We start from the raw sequence: 22,314 nt of genomic DNA, 5'->3' as shown, positions 1-22,314 counted from the left end.
TTTCCGCCTGGCGAAAGAGACCAGACTACAAACACCTTTCAGGAGATTGCAGAGAGTGCCAAGATCACCTCTGAGTCTCCTTTTCTCCAGAACTGGACCTGAAGGCCCTTCAATAAATATAGAAATATAGAAATATAAGTACTTTTTATTCCCTTAAGTTTGTCTGGCCTCTGTTTTCAGGCAGACCCTGAAGAGGCACCACAGCAGCGCCCTTTCCATTGAAGGTGCTGGGGCAGGCCTTTTCTAAATCGCCCTTTGGAAAGCCTTTCTCTCTCATCCCCTCCAGCTCCCTCGGTGCGTTTCTCATCCCTTTCGCAGGTCTGGGAGCCCTCCCCGAGCTCCGAGCTGAGGCAGCCGGCGGTGGCCGTGCCTGAGGGCAGCCGGGGCGGCGGCGGGGCGGCGGCGGGGCCGGCCCGGGACCTGCTGCAGCAGTGCCTGTGGGCAGCGGGCATCACGCAGCAGCTGCTGGAGGCCGAGGCCAGGCGGGACCCGAGCGGCTTCCAGCCCTCCGTGCCTTCCCTCAGCGCCCCGCAGGTGTTCCCCGGCGGAGCCTGGGGCCAGCGGCTGCTCCTCCAGCCTTTCGTGCAGCACCTCGGGCCCTTCGCCGGCCTGCGGCTGGGCGGGGGACAGCGGGCGGCGGCCGCTGCGCTGCCGGCGCCTCAGGTCGTGATCCTGCAGCAGGCGAGTGCGGCCCTCGGCGGGGCCACGTCCGTCCTCTCCGGACACGCTTCTGTACTTCTGTGAAGTTCTGCGGTTTAGTTTTGTTGTGTTCCTTTTTTCTTTTTTTTTTTTTCTTTTTTTTTTTCTTTTCTTTTGTTTTGTTTTTAGTTCTTTTAGTGGCGTTTCCGTTCCCTTAAATCCCGACGGATTATAGTTTCGCTAATTCCTTTAATTCTGCCTTCTTTTCGGTTCATTCCGTTTCGCTCTATTCTTTTAGTCCTGTTTCTTTAGTCCTTTCATCTGGGAAGGGGGAAAGAGGAACGGGCACAGTGATCCCAGTACCTGAGCTTTTATTCAGTCCTCACCACCCGCTGTAGATGCCCTATTTGTGGGTTTGGGGCACACACCCCCATTTCTGGGGTTCAGACCCTGACAGGGGCAGCTCTGCGGCACCTTTTTTCAAATCTCGGACTCCTTAAGTTTGGAAAACCCTCGAAGATCCTCAAATCTGACCCTTCTTGTCCTTGCTCATACCCTCGCACCAAAGAATCCCTTCCTCCTCACGCACTCACACCAGCCTCAAGCAGTTTGCGTGTTAAAAAGCACCGTGTGATTTGGGGCCTGTTTTCATTTTTTTTGCGTTGTTTCTCACCCTCTGCAGGTGCCGCAGAGGATCATCCTGCAGGTGAAGCAGCCGGGCCCCACCACACTCGCCCTTCTCCCCAGCCCAGCCTCCTGTGTCCCGGGGAGCGGCCAGGGACCGGGGCCACCAGCCCACAAACCCAGTGGCCACCCCATCACCCTGCGGCCACCAGCACCCCGGAGCAGCAGCACCCCAGCACAGCGGCACCCCCAGGGCTGTGGGAGCTGAGCTGTGGAACGGGGAAAGCTGCTGGGGCCTGGAGCCGAAATGGGGGGAACTGGACTCCTTTGTTTCTTATTTTTAATAAACTCTTGATGGAAAGCTGCCGTGAGAATCCAAAGTGAGATTGTTTGGAGTTAAGGCTTGAGTTTAGGCACGTCCCCGGTCTTGTTTCATGTTTGCAAGATATCATCACCCTGGTCCCTGAGGAGAGGAAAATGTTCTCCAGTGTTTCTGTCCCCATTTCTGCTGGGAACTCGGGGGGTCCTTGTGCCATCCAGCTGCCCCTTCAGGTGAGGAGCTGGCTTTCCTGGCAGTGCTCTTTGTTTCCAAGTTTTCCCACTTTGTTTCCAAGGTTTTCTACTTTATTTTCCCTATAAAGTTTTTTGTCCAATTTTCTCCTCCATCCCAGTTTTGCCCTTCATTTTCCATTTTTTTTTCCCCCTCTAATTCCCATTTCCCCCCTTATTTCCAAATTTTACACCTTCTTTCCCAGCTTTACCCTTTATTTTCTAGTGTTCCACTTTCTTAGCTTTCCCTTTTTTATTTCCAAGTCCTCTGCTTTATTTCCAAGATTTTCCACTTTTTATTTCCAAGGTTCCTTTTATTTCAGTTCTTTTTCAAGTTTCCCCCTTCATTCCTCCACTTCGTCTCTCAGCTTTCTTTCCAAGATTTTCTTTCCAAATCTTTCCAAGATTTTCCCCTGCATTTCTCACTCTTTTTCCCTTGATTTTCAAGGGTTTTTTTCCATATGAAAACCCAGGAGAAATGCTGAAACTTCTCTGCACAGCCAACCACTACGGGTGACAGAGCAGAGGAGGAGGAACTCAAAGTGAGAGACAGGGTACGGGATAAAGATGGTAACAGAAATACCCTGGTAACAGGGGTCCAGAAGGAAGACTTGGATCAACAGCGACTGAGAGAGACAACAGAAATACCAAGAGGCTACAGGACAGACAGGGGAAAATGCAAAAAATGGTGTCTGAGAGCTGGACAGCGAAACGTGGCAGATGAGAAAACAGCCACGGGCAGAGCGATTGAGGACCTAAAAGATGGGGACCAGGAGCTGGTCAGGGGGAAATGGAAAAAGCAGACACAGGGGAGAAAAGAGAAAACGCAGCGGCGTGGGAAGGGGGAAAGGGACGTCCCAGGACGCCGTCACGGCCCGCGGCTCTTGGTTTCGGCGCTGCCTTAACGAGTCCAGGCGCTCCTTTCTCTCCCCGCAGCGCTCGGCGGTCCCGGTGCCCCGAGGACACGCGGCTGCCCCACAGCCGGGCGGAAAAAGCCTCTCGGCACGGAGCCTCGCTCGCCGGCGCGGCCACCACAGCTCAGGGCAGCTCTGGCAAGATGGGGAAGCGCCCACCGCCAGCCCCGGGGAGTGTCCGGCTCCTCCAGCCCCGGGGAGTGTCAGGCTCCTCCAGCCCCGGGGAGAGTCCGGCTCCTCCAGCCCCCGCTGTGCCACGGTGCGTGTGCCGCGGCCGCCGCCCCGCCAGCCCCGGGCGGCCCCGCGGAGACGCCGCCGCAGCGCCGAGGGGCCGCTCGTCCCTCCAGAGCCAGGATCGCCACCGGCACCTGCTGCCGCTGCCAGGCCGTTCCCGGTGCTCACTCAGGCTGTTCCCGGTGCTCACTCAGGCCGTTCCCGGTGCTCAGCCAGGCCGTTCCCGGTGCCCCTCAGCCAGGCCGTTCCCGGTGCTCACTCAGGCCGTTCCCGGTGCTCAGCCAGGCCGTTCCCGGTGCTCACTCAGGCCGTTCCCGGTGCCCCTCAGCCAGGCCGTTCCCGGTGCTCACTCAGGCCGTTCCCGGTGCCCCTCAGCCAGGCCGTTCCCGGTGCTCACTCAGGCCGTTCCCGGTGCTCGGCCGTGCTGCCGGTACCGCCGGTGCCGCGGGAGCACCGCGGGGGCACCGAGCTGCAGTTCCGCCCTTTGGCCGCTCGGTGGCAGCCGTGAGCGTGGGAACTGCCCGGAGCTCGGGGGAACGCGGCGGGGGAGGGGAGAGAGGGACAGAGAGACAGAAGGACAGGGGGACAGAGGGACAGGGGGGACAGAGGGGACAGAGGGACAGGGGGACAGGGGGGACAGGGGGACAGAAGGACAGGGGGGACAGAAGGACAGGGGGACAGAGGGACAGAGGGACAGGGGGACAGAAGGACAGAGAGACAGAAGGACAGAGGGACACGGGGGACAGGGGGACAGAAGGACAGAGAGACAGAAGGACAGGGGGACACGGGGGACAGAGGGACACAGGGACACAGGGACACAGGGACACAGGGACAGGGGGGACAGAGGGACAGAAGGACAGAGGGACAGGGGGACAGAGGGACACAGGGACAGAGGGACAGGGGGACAGAGGGACAGGAGGGGACAGGGGGGACAGAGGGACAGGGGGACACGGGGACACAGGGACAGAGGGACAGGGGGACAGAGGGACAGAGGGACACAGGGACACAGGGACAGAGGGACACAGGGACAGAGGGACAAGGGGACACGGGGACACAGGGACAGAGGGACAGGGAGACTCAGGGACAGGGGGGACAGAGGGACACAGGGACAGAGGGACGGGGGGAAAGAGGGACAGAGTAGGGACAGAGGGGACAGAGGGACAGAGGGACAGAAGGGACAGAGGGACAGAGGGCACAGAGGGACATAGGGACAGGGGGGACAGGGGGACAGGGGGGACAGGGGGGACAGGGGGACAGGGGGACAGGGGAGACAGGGGGGACAGGAGGGACAAAGGGACACAGGGACAGGGGGAACAGAGGGACAGAGGGGGACAGAGGGACGGGGAGATAGAGAGGCGGGGAAACAGGGAGACAGCGGGGACAGAGGGGACACAGAGGGACAGGGGGGACAGAGGGACAGAGTGGGGACAGAGGGACAGAGGGACAAGGCTGGGACACAGAGGGACAGGGGGGACATGGGAGGGACACGGAGAGATAGGGGGACACGGGAGGACAGAGAGGGACACGAGGGGACACAGGGGGACACAGAGGGGACACGGACACGAGGGGACACAGGGGGACACAGAGGAGACACGGACACAGAAGGGACACAGGGGGACACAGGGGGTTCCCCCAGGACCGCACATCGGGGCCCCCACGTGCAGCAGCGTGCTCCGGGTCGCTGCCCCACCCGGGCTGTCAGTGTGTCACCCAAAGGGCAGCGCTGGGTGCTGGTTGTGCTTTTCCCATAATATAAAAATGGTGAGGGGTTCTTTTTCCAGCACACTCACCTCGGAGCCTTTCCAGGGCTTTTCCACAACTTAAAGTGATTTTTGCTTTCTGGCCGTGAAAAGCTAGGAAAGGATTTGGCTTTCCCAGAAGCCTCAAAATGGGAGTTTTACTCCCCAAAACAGTTTTGTTATCTCCCCCACCCTCCTCTCCCCCGTTTTATATATTTACACTCTTATTATATAGAATACATATTTATATTTACACATCTATTGACTATTAAATCTATTTACATTTATATTAGCACTTATACAGCACATCTACACAGGCTGTCTGTTAAGACTTATGTATTGTGGCCCTCTGAGATCATTTTAGATTTCTCCATTTTTACATAAAAATCTACATTTATTTTGTTATCTGCTTGCATACCATCTCTAGTTAGACACCTTCTATCTCTCCATTCAGCTTCTTATAAAATCCCTATAAAATCCTTTGTGTTATGTTATATACAACTTTTTAGTTTGAAATAAATTTATATCCATATATATATGATATGTGTATAATAATACGTATGTTATTATATATGTAATATATATGTAATATATGTGTAATATAAATGTAATGTAGATGTAATATATGTAATATATGTGTAATATAAATGTAATCTAGATGTACTATAGATGTAATATATGTAAAAAGGAGTTGTTGTTTGGGTTTTTTTTTCTTGATTTCAGCTCCTCACACGCATATTTACAGAGCTTCGATTTGGGGGTTTTTTTAAACACTTCCCCCGTGAAGTTTCAGGCATTTTGGGGCATTTTTGTCACCCTCAGGATCTCCCTGCAGGGCTGGGAGGTGCTCCCAGGACTCAGCACATGGAGTACAGCGATGGTGCAGCCCGAATGCCTCCACTCTTCACCTCTCTGAGGAGCTCATCTGCACCGGGGAGCTCCAGGTCCAAGAACACTTCTCTGGCTGGTTCATCCGACCCCTGGACCTGGCAGATGTCCTTGACACGCTCTGGGATCTCCTGGATTGCTCCCAGCCCGCTGTGCTGCTGTCTCAGAGGACACACGGGTGATTGGAACCCTACCTTGGGGTGAAAGGCTGGGGGCTGATGATCCTGGAGATGGAGATCTCTGACCGGCTCCCCCGGGCTGGCAGCTGCAGCAGAGCCCTCCACACGGTCCCCAGCTGTCACCTGCAAGCCCTCAGGCCCTGAGGGGCTGCAAAGTTTTTGGGGTGAGGGACACCTTCTGAGCCTGGATGCTCAGCCTGCCCGTGCTCCCACCTTGCTGTCCAAGTCCCTGCTGCAGGACATTAATCAGGAGCTGAAGTAACGTGGGGAGTGTCAAGAGTGTGGGGGTATTCATAGAGGATTAAAGAAGCTGGGTAACTGTAAAATCTATTTATTGCATGGCTAAATCAGTCTCATGAAGGCAGAGCTGTTACAGTTCGTGCCATCATGCAGAAAACCTTCTAGCACAGAGTCCCCAGGTCCCAAACAGAAGCAGCAGCAGCAGCAGCAGCAGCAGCAGCAGCAGCAGCAGCAGCAGCAGCAGCATCCTTCCATGATCTGTGCATGTGCTCCCTCAGAGATCTCTAGCATTCTCAAAGCAGTGCATTTTTACTCTATTTTTAGCCAATCAGGTACAAACTCGACCCTACCATCATCTCACTGGTCCTATCCAAACCTGACATTGATGTGCGAAAGCGGTGGGAATTTCTTACACATATTCTACTTACATAACTCTGTTCCATCTAGGAATGCTGGCAAGGACACATTGTGTTTTCCTTATGTCTAGAACTCCGTTAACTTTATAAAAGGCGGAGCTACTAAACTTTAAACTCGGCTTTAGGGCTTTCTCTTACTAATACAGTCTATTTGCTTAAGGCATTTAATATATTCTCTATTTACTTTAAACTAAACTTACATTTCTACCTCACGTCCGCGTGGATTTACGCATTGCAGTTTCTCTGGAGGTTTAAATTCATCCCTCGCGTTTCTGAGCACTCCTGGGCCCGAGTGGATGGGGCTCAGAGGGATTTGCATCCCAGCATCGGAGCAGCAGGAGACGGGCAAGGCTGTGCTGGGAGAGGGGATGGCCGAGAGGAACGACAGAGGGAAGGGTTAGATGGGATATTGGGAAGAAATCCTTCCCTGGGAGGGTGGTGGGGCCCCGGCACACCGATCCCAAAGTGGTTTCTCCATCCCTTGAAGCGTCCGAATCCAGGTTTGATGGGGCTTGGAGCAACTTGGTCCAAGCCCTGAGAACAAAAGGAGCTTTAGGGTCCTTTCCAGCCCAAACCGTTCCGGGATTCGAGGATTCCTTCGGCACCGTGCCAAAGCACGCGATGCTCCAGCAAGGACTTGGCAAAATTTCATTAAACTTAACAACAGCCATTTCACAACCTCTTTTGAGGGTTTTTTCTCCTTAATATGAGGAACTTGAAGCCATTTGCCAGAGGAGAAACCCTGCTCCTGTCCTACTGCGTGGAAAAGCAGCACGGAGAGGGAGCAGGCAGCTGCAGGCAGCAGAGCCTACCAAGGTCTAGGAAACTGGGCTTAAGCCCAGATATTCCACTGGGCTGTGAATTAAACCCAGATTTCAAAAAGAATATTAAAAAAAAATCTGCATCCAAAGCAATTGTTTAAGTTGTTAATAAATTAAAAAAAAAAAAAAAAAAGAAAAAGTATTTTAGAAACTGCTCATTTCTTGTGAACACTGTTTTATTTTTGAGAGGAAAAGGACTTCTTTTTTTTTTTTTTTAATTTTGTAATTCCCTTTATTTTTTTATTATGAATTTTTGAATTGCTTTATTTGAGAAAGAGTACATGGAATTTCTTTTCTTTTAGAAAAAAAAAAAAAAGAAAACCGCTTTATTTTAGAAAAGAGAGAATTATTGGATATATGACTTGACTTTTATGTCTTTTTTTTTTTTTTTTTGTATATTTCCTATCTATAAATTTCTCTTGTCATTTCCATGCTTTCAATTATTGTTTTTCCTCCCTCCCTCAGCGTCACCGAGGCGTGCAGACCCGCGAATACGAACGAACGGACGGACACGGCGGCCGGGGGGGGTTCAAAGAGATTTTTTTAGGGACCGGAAAAAAAAGGATGGAGCTCGCTCCCGGGGTGAGGGATGACGTCACGGCTCCCTTGACCACCGCCCGCATCCCCCTTCCCGGTGACGTCACCAGGCCTCCCCCGCGCCTGCGCAGTGCGCGCGCAGCACCCCCGGCGCGGCGCGGAGGATGCGGGGCTGCAGGTGGGTGCGGGGATGGGGGGTTTGGGGGGGCCGCGGGTGGGGCTGGGGGCCGGGGAAGGGTGCGGGGATGCAGGTGGGTGAGGGGCTGGGGGCTCGGGGGGGGCGGTGAAGGGTGCGGGGATGCAGGTGGGTGCGGGGCCGGGGGGGGTGCAGGGGGGGGCTGGGGGCGCAGTGAGGGGTGCGGGGCTATGGGGGGGATAGCGAGGGGTGCGGGGCTGCAGGTGGGTGCGGGGCCGGGGGGGTGCAGGGGGGGCTGGGGGCGCGGTGAGGGGTGCGGGGCTATGGGGGTGGGGGGGTTAGCGAGGGGTGCGGGGCTGCAGGTGGGTGCAGGGCCGGGGGGGTGCAGGGGGGGCTGGGGGCGCGGTGAGGGGTGCGGGGCTATGGGGGTGGGGGGGTTAGCGAGGGGTGCGGGGCTGCAGGTGGGTGCGGGGCTGGGGGGGGCGACGAAGGATGCGGGGTTTGGGGGGAGCGAGGGGCGAGGCCGTCCTTGCGGGCGGGGGTCGCACGGGCACCCCTGGGTGCGGGGCGGCTGCGGGGATCGGGGGCGCATGGCGGGCCGGCGCCGCGCGGGAGCGGGGCCGTGCGGGAGCGGGGGAGGTGCGGTGCGAGCGCGCTGCGGGGGCGTTTGGGGGGCCCTGGGGACGCGGGGTGTGCGGGGAGCGGCGGAGGGAGGGGCGGCGAGGGCGCGTCCGTGTGTGTGCGCGCGTGTGTTTGTGTGCGTGCGTGCCAGGGATGCGCGTGTGCGCAAGGGATGTGTGCGCGCAAGGGATGCGTGTGTGTGTGCAAGGGATGCGTGTGTGTGTGCAAGGGATGCCTGTGTGTGTGCAAGGGATGTGCGTGCACAAGAGATGTATGTTCCTGCAAGGGATGCATGTGTGCAAGGGGCGTGTGTGTATGTAGGGGATGCGTGTGTGTGTGCGGTGCAAGGGATGTGTGTGTGCAAGAGATCTCTGTGCGTGCATGTGAAGGTGAGCATGTGCAGCTGCAGGGGCACACGTGCAGGGCTGTGTGCAGGGCTGTGTGCAGGTGTGTGTGCAGGTGCATGTGCAGGGCTGTGTGCAGGTGCGTGTGCAGGGCTGTGTGCAGGTGTGTGTGCAGGTGCATGTGCAGGGCTGTGTGCAGGTGCGTGTGCAGGGCTGTGTGCAGGTGTGTGTGCAGGGCTGTGTGCAGGTGTGTGTGCAGGGCTGTGTGCAGGGCTGTGTGCAGGTGTGTGTGCAGGTGCATGTGCAGGGCTGTGTGCAGGTGCGTGTGCAGGGCTGTGTGCAGGTGTGTGTGCAGGTGTGTGTGCAGGTGCATGTGCAGGGCTGTGTGCAGGTGCGTGTGCAGGTGCCTGTGCAGGGCTGTGTGCAGGGCTGTGTGCAGGTGCATGTGCAGGGCTGTGTGCAGGTGTGTGTGCAGGTGTGTGTGCAGGTGCATGTGCAGGGCTGTGTGCAGGGCTGTGTGCAGGTGTGTGCAGGTGCATGTGCAGGGCTGTGTGCAGGGCTGTGTGCAGGTGTGTGTGCAGGTGCATGTGCAGGGCTGTGTGCAGGGCTGTGTGCAGGGCTGTGTGCAGGTGCCTGTGCAGATGCCTGTGCAGGTGTGTGCACGCAGCGTGGTGCTGGTGTTTGTGGGGCTTGGAGCTAGGTGCTGTGGGTATGGGTGGGGTGGGGTGCATGGGTGGGAATGCACAAGTGTGTGAGGGGATGCAGGGGTGCACTCTGTGTGTGTGCACGGCATTGCACGCGGGGACGCATGAGTGCATGGGTGTGCACACACTCTGTGGGGATGCATGCTTGCTAAGGTGTGCATGCGCACGCAGTGCGGGGAGGCAGGAGTGCAGAGCTGTGCATGCATGCACGCTTGCATGGGACAGGCTGTGCACCCCCCAGGGCACGTGGGGGTGAATGTGTGTGCAGCCCAGCACATGTGCACCGCTGCAGCACGCCTGCATCTGTCTGCAGACACTCTGCGCACACTTGCACTGCTCCGTGTGTGCGCGTTGCATCTCTCTGTGCATGGCATGCAGGCTCACAGGGAGCACTGGGCACAGAGCAGGCGCGGGCACTGTCCCGTGTGTGTGTGTGTGTGTGTGTGTGCACCCACATACCCCGCTGCAGGTGTGCGCTGCAGGTGCGCGCTGCAGGTTCGGGGCACCCGGTGGGGCACACGTGCATGGGGGTGCAGCCGTGCTGCAGGCGGGTGTGGGTGCTGCTCAAACCCCCCAGACCGGGGATGTTTGTGCTCCCCTCCCCAGGGAAGCATCACCAGGGCTGGGGGAATGAGCTGGGCTACTGACACCTGTACTGGGCTGCTCCTGGCTTACTACTGAGCTACTCTTTGCTTCCTCTGAGGCTGCTGCTAGGATGCTCCTGGGATATTCTCAGTACTCTCCTGTGGGAGTAGTGAAATACTGTCAAGACGCAGCTGAGATGCTCTCAGGATGCTGCTGGGCTGCTCCTGGGATGCTCTGAGTTTACTAGGATGTGGACAGGCTACTCTGCAGGCAGCAGTAAGGCACTTCCAGAGTGGCACTAAGGTACTCCCAGGATACTGTGTGGATGCTGCTGGGATACTTGCAGAGCTGATACTGAGGTTCTCGTATGAAGGAGCCACTGGAGCAGCTCACACAAGGTTCCTCTCAGGATATGTTCAGGGTTACTTTCAGTGTAGCAGCGTGACACTAAGAGAATGTCTGGATAATTCTTTGCACTGCCAAAGTGCCACCAACACTATGAGGGTAACAGCTCTATCCCATTTCACTGCTATTAGGATCCTATCAGGGCACTCATTACCTACTACTGTGATACTATCAGGGCACCAGGATGCTGTTGGGATGCTCCTGATGCAGGATCAGGATATTCCTGCCTGTGCTGCTGCAACATCAGGACAATGCTGAGCTGTTCAATGGCTGCTGCTGGGATGCTCTCAGTGTAGCACAAAGATACTATCAGGATGCTGCTAAGATGTTACCAGGATAACATCCAGGACACTCCAAAGTGTCACATCGCTAATGTGGTGCTACTAAGATGCTACGGGGTCATTACTAGGGTACAACATTAGTGTACTACTGGTAGTAGCAGGATATTATCACAAAGCTGCCGAGGCGCTGTCAGGGCAGGAGTCAGTTTGCAGCAGGCTGCGCAGGATAAAAGTGCAGTTATCTGTAGGGTGCTTCCAAGGTGCTGCAAGGGAACATATCGTGGTAGGATTCTTCCGGGATGCCATCAGGGCAACGCTCACATTTTTGGGATACTGTCAGCACACTGCTGCTACTTTCAGGCCACTTGCTTGGTAGTGATATAGCATAAGGATACAACTAAGATACTACCACTTTAGGGAAATACTCGGTGGTCTGACATCCTTTACGTACCATCGTGGTAGCGTGAAGCTGCTCAGACCACTATCGGCGCTTTGTTGCAAGCAGTAAATTGCCACTGGAACAGTGCCACGATATCCGAGTATTTCTTCTGAAGGGAGTACATCCTGTGGGGATACTGCCAGGATACTCCAGAGATCCTGTTGGTTGTGGAACAGCGGGGTTTCAGCGGCGGGAACGGGGAGCTGGGTGTTGTAACCTGCGAGCAGCCCGGCGCCTCACGGGCACGCCGTCCCTGCAGCTAAGGCAGCACGTGGGCGTCGAGGAGGATGGAGGCACCCCTGGTCAGTCTGGAGGAGGAGTTCGAGGAGGGGCCCGGGGACGATGGGGGGTCCCCGCAGCACCCCGCGGACCCGGCGCTGGCCGAGCTGGAGAGCTTCTCGGCCGAGATGATGAGCTTCAAGTCCATGGAGGACCTGGTGCAGGAGTTCGACGAGAAGCTCACCGTGTGCTTCCGCAACTACGACGCTGCCACCGAGGGCCTGGCCCCCGTGCGGGGGCGGCTGCAGGCGCAGGAGGAGGAGGAGCGCCTGCAGGATGAGGAGTGAGTAAAACCCCGCTGCTCCTGGGGCCTCTTCACACCCCTGACCCCCCCCTCGGTGCAGGCTGACTCCCAGCGCTGCGGCAGGGCCGCGCTCCGTGTCGGGAGCAGCGCTGTAGTATCCTGTGAGGAAGGCTTCTGCGTGCCAGCAGGGTGCAGCCCCCGTGCAGCTCGGCCCCTTGCGTCACGGCGCAGTCGTGCAGCGGCGTGCCAGAGCTGTGTAGTATCTCCTGAGGAGCTGTGTAGCATCCTTTAAGTAGGCCACTTGCAAGCATCCTGTCACGGTCACACCCCAGAGTGTGCAGTCTTGCTCACGGCATGACTGCCGAGCACTTCAGAGTAGTGGTGTAGTATCTTATGAGTAACGCCCCTCTGGGGTCGAATGCACCTCCGTGCACTCCTCTATGAGCCCATCACGTGCAAGTCAGCACCTGGACTGTGCTGTGATCATACAGCACCTTGGAGTAGCTGTGTAGCATCCTTGGAGTAGCTGTGTGAGCTCCCTGGAGTAGCCGGCTGTGTCTCATGCCACGCTGCAGCTCGGTCTGTGCAAGGAAAGCCCCAGAGGCTGAGCATAAACCTCGAGTAAGGTGTGAGTAGAGTTCAGCCACCCCCTCTGTACCATGCTAGGAGCCGGCCAAATTCCCCAGGGTCAGCTTCCCCCTTAGGCTCCCCCAGTTGTCATTGAGCCTTTTGTGTCAAATTCTGGTTCCATTAAAATCCTTGTTTGGTTACAAAATGCCATTTTTTCCTGCACGTCCTTGGGCTTTTTCCTCGCGATGATTACGCGCTATCACATTTCTAGTGGGATTTTTCTTTGTGTGTGTGTGTGTGTGTTTAATTGGGATCATTCCGAAATTCCTAACCCTCCTTTGGTCGCTCTCAACCCAAAAAGCCCCGGATCTGCTGCTTTTGTCAGCTTGTGTTTGGGTTTCTTTCCCCCAAAACCCACTGAGGCTGAATTGATTTTTTTTTTATTTTTTTTTATTTTTTTTTTGCAATTGGTCGAATTCACGGTTTTTGAGAGCAAAACGCAGCTTGGCCGCGCGCCGGGGCTGCCGCGCTGTCGCCGCTTTGTGCCACTTTATTGTGTCTTTTTTTGGGTCACTTTGGGCAAAACAGGGCTTTTTTTTTTTTCTTCCCAGTCTTCTTTGAATGAGCCCTGTGTGCAGGCCGGGGGAGGGGCCATGGCCTCACAGGCATTGGATTGCCAGCGTTTTTAACCATTTCTTGCCAAAATTAACTCAGAAATCGCCGCTGGTCTTGGCTTGCCCCTTTGGGTCCTTTAAGAGCAGAGGGAAAAGAAAAAAGAAAAAAAAAAAAAGGCAAATTTGGGGGGGGATAATTACTAATTTATATTTCATTTATAAATCATTTAATTTATTAGAAATTGCTAACTTGCTGCGCTTTGTTAAAAAGAAATAAGTATTCCAGATTCGGCGCCCGCATTTTTGTATGTTAATTTGCGAAATCCGTAATTCTCAGGGGGGTTCAGCCCTGGTGAGGAGGGAAATAGAATAAATCCCAAAAATTGGCAGTTTGGGGGTTGGAAAGGACACAAATGGTTTGGGGGTGATTTACAGGATTTGGACTGAACCCAGAATTTCTGGTGGGAAATGGGGTGGTTTTGCCTGAGATGGGGAGAAAAATTCTCATCTCTTTCTGTGCCTTTCCCCCCGTTTTTGACCTTTTCTTCCATCTTTGGCCTTTTTCTCAATGTCACCACTTTTCAGCTCTTTTTTCCCATTTCCTCTTTCTCCTCCGTTTCTTCTCTTTTTTTCCACTTTCCCTGCCCTTTTCTCCCTCTCTCCCCTCATTCTCCTGTTTTTCTTACATTTTCTCTTTTTCCCCATTCCCCTTTTCCCCTGATTTTTCCTTTTTCCTTCCTTTGGCCCTTTTCCTCTTTTTCCTATTCCCTATTTTCTCCCCTTTCCCTTTCTTCCCCTTTTTTTCCTCTTTCTCCATTTCCCACCATTTTCCTTCTTTTACCTTTTTCTCATTTTTTCATCCATCTCCCCCCTTTTACCCAGATTTTCCTTCCCCCACTTCTCCCCCTTTCCCCCCTTTTTGCCCTTTTTTCCATCTTCTTCTTTACCCCTTTTTTCTCTTTTATTCTGTTTTCCCCCTTTTCCTTTTTTTTCCCCTCTTTCCCCTCTTTTCCTTCTCTATTTTCTCCACTTTCGGTCAGTATTTCGGGAAATCATTTTAGGGTATTTCTGTGTGTTGAAAGTGCCATTTTGGGATCTCTGGGGTATTTCAGTGAGGGGGTTTTGTGGCTGGAACATGACAGGGTGACATTTTGGACATTTGGGGGCATTTTGGGGGTGTTCCAGAAGAACATTTGGGGACAATTTGGAGTTTTCCAGGGCAGCATTTTGAGGTGTTTTAGGGGCTTTTCAGAGAGTTTTGGGGCTTTGGGCCTGCTTTAAGATGTTTTGGGCCACTTCAGGGCATCATGGTGATGGTTTTGAGTGGCATTTGGGGACATCTAGAGACATTTTGGGACAAATTACATTTAGGGGGCATCTCAGGCGCTGGGGCAGGATTTTTGGACACTTTGGGGTATTTCAGGGCAGTATTTCATGGTGCTATTTTGCGAAGCTTTGGGGTCTTCTAGGGCAGCGTTTGGGGGTTTCTAGGATATCACTGGGGGTGTTTGGGGATGTTTCAGGCGTCTCAATGTTTTGGGACTTTTGGAGGTCATTTCAGGATGTTTCTGGGCTGCGTTTTGGGATGTTTTGGGGCGTCTCGGCATGCCCATTTTCGGGATGTCCCCGTGAGATTTTGGGATCATTTTGGGAACATTTTGGGATCAGCACTCACCACCCGCTTCCGTGCAGGGTCTGGGATGCTCTGACCGATGGCTTTGCCCCCCGGAGCTCCCCCCGGCCGTGGCAGCTCCCTGGGACTGAGGCCCTCGATGGCACCGAGCCCCAGGTATGGCTGTGACCCTCCCTGTCCCCACATGATCCCCTTCCCCTGCCTCAGCAGCAATCATGGCACTGCAAGCCACCCCAAAATGGTCCTTTCAGCATCTGGCCTTGGCCAGTTTGCCCCGTGGCACGGGTGGGGTGGGTGTTTTTGGGGGTAGAAAATGTGTTTTCGTTTGTAGCCAGTTCGTGCTGTCAGCAGCTGCTTTTGGGGTTGTAAAAATGTCCCAATATCCACGGAATTGAGCCCGTTTGGATGTAAGGGCCTGTTGCTAAAGGGGGAAGAGAAGATAGCTTCCTTGGGTTGTTTTCTGCCAAAAAAGGTGAAAAAGATAGTGGAAGGTGGGAAGAAAGAAGATGCCTCCTCACCCAACGTCTCCATCCGTCAGTTCCCTGGTGGTGTCCCCACCCCGTGTCTCCATCAGACCTCTCCCATTCAGCTCCACCAGCCCTGGTCTCCCCATCCAGCATTCCCTGTATCTCCAACACCTCCATCCAACACCTCCGTCCAACACACCTGGACTCCTCCCTGTCTTCTTCCTAGTCCATGGCTCCGTTCTACAGCTCTCCATCCAGCATCTCCTGTCCAACATCTCCATCCATCTTCTGGCAACACCTCCCCTTCCAGCGCTTCCCTGGTCGTTGTCTCCAGTGTCCCTGGAGCCCCATCCAGCATCTCCATGCCATGCCCTCCATCCAACCTGTCCCCATCCGGTGTCCCCCTGAGCCACCCTGGTGGCTCTCCTCGGTGCCAGGGCCGTGTCCGTGCTGGGGCCGTGCCCACCGAGGCTGCCCTGCCTGTGTCTCCTGCAGCTCGGGAAGGAGGAGGAGGAGGAGGAGGAAGAGGAGGAGGAGCTCACTGAGAGGAGTGAGCAGGACTCTGGGATCAACGAGGAGCCGCTGCTGACAGCTGAGCAGGTACCCCATGGGCATCTGGAGCCCTGCATGTCCTCCAAAAGCCGACCCTGGCCCCGTGACCGCGAGCTGAAAGCACAAGAAAAAGCCAAAAATCCCGTCGCCTTGGGATGTGGCGTGCAGGACCTGGAGTGTGGATGTAGACAGAAGTGTAGGCTGTGGGTGCAGATGCTGCTCTGCAGAATGGGGTGGGGTGTGGGAAGGGTCAAAGTGTGGGGGGCAGAGGTGGGATGCAGCTGCAGGATGCAGTTGTGGGGTGCAGGATGAAGGTGCCAGATGCAGGGTGCAGATGTGGGATGCAGGACTGCAGGTGTGGGGAGGGGGATGTGGGGGCAGCTGCAGGAGAGAGAATGCAGGTGCGAGAGCAGGATGCAGGAGGAGGAGGTGGGTGCAGAGAGCAGGATGCAGGAGGAGGAGGTGGGTGCAGAGAGCAGGATGCAGGAGGAGGTGGGTGCAGAGAGCAAGATGCAGACAGGTGCAGGATGCAGGTTTAGATGTGGATGCAGGTCCCCAGTGTCCGTGGAATGCGGGGTTTGGATGTAGGTGGGAATGTGGGGTGCAGATGCAGGATGCAAAGAGGGGACCCGGGGTACAGAGGGATGTCAGTGCAGGTGCTGATGCAGGATGAAGGGAGCAGAATGCAGATGCAGGGAGAAGGGGAGGATGCAGGTGCAGGATGCAGAATGCTGATGAGGATGGAGCATGGAAGGGAGCAGGATGGAGATAGAAGATGCAGGACGAAGGGAGCAGTTGCAGGTGTGGGTGCAGGGCAGGAGTGCACGTTGCAGGTGTGGGTGCAGGATGTGCAGTAGGATGCAGGTGCACATGGAGGTCACTGATGCCACGCAGGTCATCGAGGAGCTGGAGGAGCTCATGCAGAGTTCACCTGACCCCGAGGCTGACCCTGAGGGGGAGGAGGAAGAGGAAGAGGAGGAGGAAGAGGAGGAGGAAGAAGAAACCAAGGCTGATGCTGAAGGCAAAGGTGGTGGCAGGGGCACGGAGCCCATCCTGCTGCGGGAGCTGCATGCTTTCTCCCCTGCCTTCAACAACAACTGCTCCCACGAAGGTATGGCCAGCAGAGCCCAGGCCAGTCACTTTTTGGGGACAATTCCAACCAAATTGGACAACTGAGTCTCTCCGGCCCTCAGTGCTGGCTTGCTCTAGGACTTGGCCAGAAGGGCTCTTGGCAAAAACTCTGAAGAACGCAGGGATCTGGCTTTTGGTGTGGAAAGGCACGTGGGGTTCTCCAGGAGCCTTTGTGTTCTGCATGGGGTGTTCATGCACGTGAGATTTGTCACTTGGGGCTGTGTCACCGACGAGCCCAGGCTCTTCACTAATTGCTCTGCTCTCTATCACACTGCACAGGTTACTAATCACTCCGCGTCACTAATTGCACTGTGCACGTCGCCGATTGCACGATGCATGTCAGCAGTCACACCACGCGTGTCACGGATCGCTCCATGCATGTCAATAATTGCACCATACCTGTCACTAATCACACCCTGCCCCTCACTAATTGCACTGTGAGCATCACTGAGCGCACCTTGCATGCCACTAATCGTGCCAGGAGGTTCCTTAATTGCTCCGGGCACTTGTTTGTGGCGCTGAGCGTATCAGTAATTGCACAACGGGTTTTATCTCTCGGTGTCTCAGAAAATGCAGAGCACATCTCGCTCAGCACGAGATGCATTTTAATGGTTGCAGCGTGTGTTTCACTGACTGCACTGGGGGGTGTCACTGGTTGCACCAGGCATTTCCCTCGTTTCCCCATGCATGGCACTGGCTGCAGAGAGTCCAGAGGAGGTCACGGAGCTGCTCCAAGGGCTGGAGCCCCTCTGCTCTGGAGCCAGGCTGGGAGAGCTGGGGGAAGGTTCTGGGGAGAGCTCAGAGCCCCTGGCAGGGCCTAAAGGGGCTCCAGGAGAGCTGGAGAGGGACTGGGGACAAGGGCCAGAGGGACAGGACACAGGGAATGGCTCCCACTGCCAGAGGGCAGGGCTGGATGGGAGATTGGGCAGGAATTGTTCCCTGGGAGGGTGGGCAGGCCCTGGCACAGAGTGCCCAGAGCAGCTGTGGCTGTCTCATCCCTGGCAGTGCCCAAGGCCCGGCTGGACGGGGCTCGGAGCCCCCTGGGGCAGTGGAAGGGGTGGTCTCCCTTGGCAGGGAGGTGGAAGGCGGTGGGCTGTGAGCCCCTCCGGCCGCTGTGCGGGTGTCCCGCGGTACGAGCCGCTCTCTCCGCGGCCGCAGGGCTGGGGCAGCTGTCGGCTCGGGAGCTGCTGGCGGCCGCGGGCCGGGCGGAGGCGGCGAGCCGGGCGCTGTCGGCGGAGCTGGTGGCGCAGCTGGCCCGGAGGGACGAGCTGGCCTTCGAGAAGGAGGTGAAGACGGCGTTCATCGGGGCGCTGCTGGCCGTGCAGGGCGAGCAGCGGGAGCAGCGAGAGGCGGCCCGGCGCCGCCGCAGGGACAAGGGGCTGAGCCTGCAAGGGGCGCGCTCCGAGCGCGGCAGCAACATGCCCCGAAAGGTGGGGACACGGGGACAGCGGGCACGGGGGACAGCGGGCACGGGGGACAGGGAGGAGGGCAGCTGGGGACGGGGTGGGAATGGTGACAGGGTGGGGCAGAGGGACGTGGGGGTGAGGGGATGGGGATGGGTTGGGATGGGATGGGGATGGGGATGGGGATGGGATGGGATGGGTTGGGATGGGATGGGGATGGGATGGGATGGGATGGGATGGGATGGGGATGGGGATGGGGATGGGGATGGGATGGGATGGGGATGGGGATGGGATGGGGATGGGATGGGGATGGGGATGGAGATGGGATGGGATGGGGATGGGATGGGGATGGGGATGGGATGGTTTGGAGACAGGATGGGATGGGATGGGATGGGATGGGATGGGATGGGATGGGATGGGATGGGATGGGATGGGATGGGATGGGAATAGTGACAGGATGGGGGAGCACGGTAAGGATGCAGGACAGGGTGATGGAGCAGGGATGGGGAATGTGGGACAGCGGGACTTGGATATGGGATGGGGGTATGGAGCAGGGTGTGGATGTGGGAGTCGGGGAGTTGTGGGCGGTGCTGGTGCCACGGGGGATGTCGCTGTCCCTGGGAGGTGACAGGGTGATGCGTTGTCCCCCCAGCGCTTCAGCATGGAGGGCATCTCCAGCATCCTGCACTCCGGCCTGCGCCAGACTTTTGGTCCTACCACCAATGAGAAGCAGGTGCCCTTTCTCCCCCTCAAAAATGTTGCCAGATCTGTTTGTTTTCACTCCTCCTCCCTGCATCTCCCATTTCCCCTGTTAAAATGTTTCTTCATTTTACAACACAGCTCTATCCCCTACACCCTGCTAATCCAATCCCTCTTGGAAAATTTACCTGTTTTCACCCCAAAAAGTCCTCCCTGAGGAGGGATGGATTTGGGTGGACTTTACAGCACCCAATTAGTTCAGTACTCCCCAAAATACCTGCAATTTAAATGCAGCTGCAGGAATTCTGCAGAAATACTCTACTTTAGCACAACTTTGAGGCGACTTGTCTCAAGGCAGTGCCAAACCCAGGTGGTTTTGTGCCATCTGGGTGGTTTTTGGGGGGGGTGGCTTTTGTTTTTGCAGTACCTGAACACGGTGATTCCCTACGAGAAGAAGGGCTCACCACCCTCCGTTGAGGACCTGCAGATGCTCACCAACAGTGAGTGTTCATTCAAGCTGCTGGTTTTGGGTCAGCATCACACGTCTTGGGGACACAAAGGCACATTTTGCTTTGCTTCAGTGGCTGCAGCTTGGGGTATCATTGCAGCACAGCTGGTTTGAGGGGGGGGGTGTTTTTTTTTTTTCATCATTGCAATTTTAGGTGCTACCGCCCACGTTGCATCATCATTGCAACAAACCCCGCTGGTGGGGGGAAATGCCTGGTTTGCACCACTGCAGCACAGCTGGTTGGCAGCCAACACCTCCCCCCAGTTTATGGTTCTTTTACCAGGCTTGATTTGGGGGTAAATCACCCCATTCTGCACTGCCACAGGCTAGGGCTAATTGGGGATGAAAGTCCTTTTTGTTTTATGTTCCCAGGCCTGCTGCATAAACTGTTTGGGGAAATTGGCAACTGTGGGGCTGGTTTGGGGGGAAAAGGGACATCTGTGGGGCAGCAGGGCCAGGCTCACAGCTCTGTTCCCCCTCACAGTCCTGTTTGCCATGAAGGAGGGGAATGAGAAGGTTCCCACTCTGCTCACGGATTACATCCTCAAAGGTACCTGCTCCCCTCCTGCCTGCCCCAGGCACCCCTCGTGCATCCTTCACGCAGCTTCCCTGCAATCCCTTCTGCATCCTCCTGCCTCTCCACTGCATCCTTTGTGCATCTCTTGCCCATCCCTCTTGCAAACTGCGTTCATCCCTTTCGCTTCTCCTGTGCATCCTCAGAGAACCCTGGACACATCCTGTGTCACTCCTGTCATTCCTCCTGCCTCTTTCGTGCATCTCAGGGGCATCCTTTGTGCATCCCCCGCACATCCTTCAGGAATCCCGGGTGCATCTCCTGCACATCCCTCAGGTGTTCTTTGTACAGCTCTTCTGTCCTGCCACACGTCCGGAGGTCCCTGTGCAGCATCCTGCCCCATCCCTGCTTCATCCACACAGCCTCACCACCCTCTGTGTCCTCTCTCACCCTCCTCTGCCTCCCTTGGGCATCCCCACCCATCTTATTGCAGCTCCCGTGCATCCCTGTGCATCTCCCACAGCCCTCTTGTGCGTCCTCCTGAGTCCTCGTGTGCCCTTCGTGCTCTTTCTGTGCATTCCTTGTGCATCCCTCTCATGTTCCTCCTGCATCCCGTGTGCAGCCTTGTGCAGCACTTGTGCATCCTCGTGTGCCCAGGTGCTGCGTTCACACTGGTGCAGCCTTTCTGCTCCTGCACCCCCGTGCATGTGGAGCACACCCCTGCACCCCTGTGCATGTGGAGCACACCCCTGCACTCCTGTGCATGTGGAGCACACCCCTGCACCCCCCTGCATGTGGAGCACACCCCTGCACTCCTGTGCATGTGGAGCACACCCCTGCACTCCTGTGCATGTGGAGCACACCCCTGCACCCCTGTGCATGTGGAGCACACCCCTGCACCCCTGTGCATGTGGAGCCCACCCCTGCACTCCTGTGCATGTGGAGCACACCCCTGCACCCCTGTGCATGTGGAGCACACCCCTGCACCCCCGTGCATGTGGAGCACACCCCTGCACCCCTGTGCATGTGGAGCACACCCCTGCACCCCTGTGCATGTGGAGCACACCCCTGCACCCCTGTGCATGCCTGGCTGTCCCTGTGCACACTCGTGTGTCCTTGTGCTGCCCCTGTCCGTCCACGTGCAGCCCAGTGCAGGCCTGTGGGTCACTATGCGCCCTCGTGCAGCGTTGCATTGTTCATTCCAGTGCATCCTCCTGCATCCTTGTGCATCCCCGTGCATCCTCCTGCGCTCCAATGCATCCTCCTGCATCCTTGTGCATCCCTGTGCATCCTCCTGCGCTCCAATGCATCCTCCTGCATCCTTGACTATCCCTGTGCATCCTCATGGATCACCGTGCATCCCCTTGCATCCTTCTACATCCCTGTGCATCCTCCTGCATTCCAGTGCATCCTCCTGCATCCTTGTGCATCCCTGTGCATCCTCCTGCACTCCAGTGCATCCTCCTGCATCCTCCTGCATCCTTGTGCATCCCTGTGCATCCTCCGGCACTCCAATTCATCTTCCTGCATCCTTGACTATCCCTGTGCATCCTGATGGATCACTGTGCATCCTCCTGCATCCCAGTGCATCCTCCTGCCTCCTTGTGCATCCCTGTGCATCCTCCTGCACTCCAATGCATCCTCCTGCATCCTTGACTATCCCTGTGCATCCTCATGGATCACCGTGCATCCTCTTGCATCCTTCCACATCCCTGTGCATCCTCCTGCATTCCAGCGCATCCTTGTGCATCCCTGTGCATCATTATGGATCACAGTGCACCCTCCTGCATCCTTCTGCATCCCTATGCATGCTAATGGATCACAGTGCACCCTCCTGCATCCTTCTGCATCCCTATGCATGCTAATGGATCACAGTGCACCCTCCTGCATTCCAATGAATCCTCCTGCACCCTCCTGCATCCCTGTGCATCCTCCTGCATTCCAATGAATCCTCCTGCATCCTCCTGCATCCCTGTGCATGCTCATGGATCACAGTGCACCCTCCTGCATCCCTGTGCATCCTCATGCATTCCTGTGCCTCCTCCTGCACTCCAGTGCATCCTCCTGCATCCTTGTGCATCCCTGTGCCTCCTCACGCATTCCAGTGCACCCTCATGCCTCCCCACACACCCCTGTGCATGCTCCTGCCTCACTGCACCCTCCTACAATGCCCCCACCGCCTGTCTCTCTCTCTCTCTCTCTCTCTCTGCAGTGCTCTGCCCAACCTGACGCGGTGCTGTCCCCACACTCCCACCCCGTGGCCTCCAAAACGGGGCCAAACCCCAGGAAAAAGGGTCACCTGCCCGTGGCTGCCCCACCCCGCACTTCCCCCTTTGCACAGCTGGAAATAAAGAATTCCTTACATTAATTAAGCAACTGGTGTCCAGTGTCTGTCATCCTCCCCC

General features: G+C 56.3%; 1 protein-coding gene across 1 annotated transcript; it reads left to right on the top strand.

The window, feature by feature from the left end:
- Window positions 1-7,891: 7,891 nt before the first annotated feature.
- Window positions 7,892-22,285, top strand: FEZ1 (fasciculation and elongation protein zeta 1). The gene is made up of 10 exons (XM_040085247.2): window positions 7,892-7,958; window positions 11,555-11,857; window positions 14,695-14,791; window positions 15,598-15,702; window positions 16,549-16,765; window positions 17,944-18,215; window positions 18,841-18,921; window positions 19,312-19,387; window positions 19,880-19,945; window positions 22,122-22,285. Exons 2-10 carry the CDS (start codon window positions 11,583-11,585, stop codon window positions 22,136-22,138), a joined length of 1,206 nt encoding a protein of 401 aa, XP_039941181.1. The 5' UTR covers window positions 7,892-7,958; window positions 11,555-11,582; the 3' UTR covers window positions 22,139-22,285.
- Window positions 22,286-22,314: the final 29 nt, after the last annotated feature.

This window comes from Hirundo rustica, chromosome 23, assembly GCF_015227805.2.
Source record: "Hirundo rustica isolate bHirRus1 chromosome 23, bHirRus1.pri.v3, whole genome shotgun sequence".
Taxonomy (NCBI): Eukaryota; Metazoa; Chordata; class Aves; order Passeriformes; family Hirundinidae; genus Hirundo; species Hirundo rustica.
This window is presented reverse-complemented; position numbering and strand designations above follow the sequence as displayed.

Bases quoted from the DNA above. Each gene is read 5' to 3' on its own strand.
- FEZ1 (XM_040085247.2), top strand. From the start codon at position 11,583: ATGGAGGCACCCCTGGTCAGTCTGGAGGAGGAGTTCGAGGAGGGGCCC. The intron at 14,792-15,597 runs GTATGGCTGTGA...TGTCTCCTGCAG, and splicing joins TCGATGGCACCGAGCCCCAG to CTCGGGAAGGAGGAGGAGGA. The intron at 18,216-18,840 runs GTGGGGACACGG...TTGTCCCCCCAG, and splicing joins GCAGCAACATGCCCCGAAAG to CGCTTCAGCATGGAGGGCAT.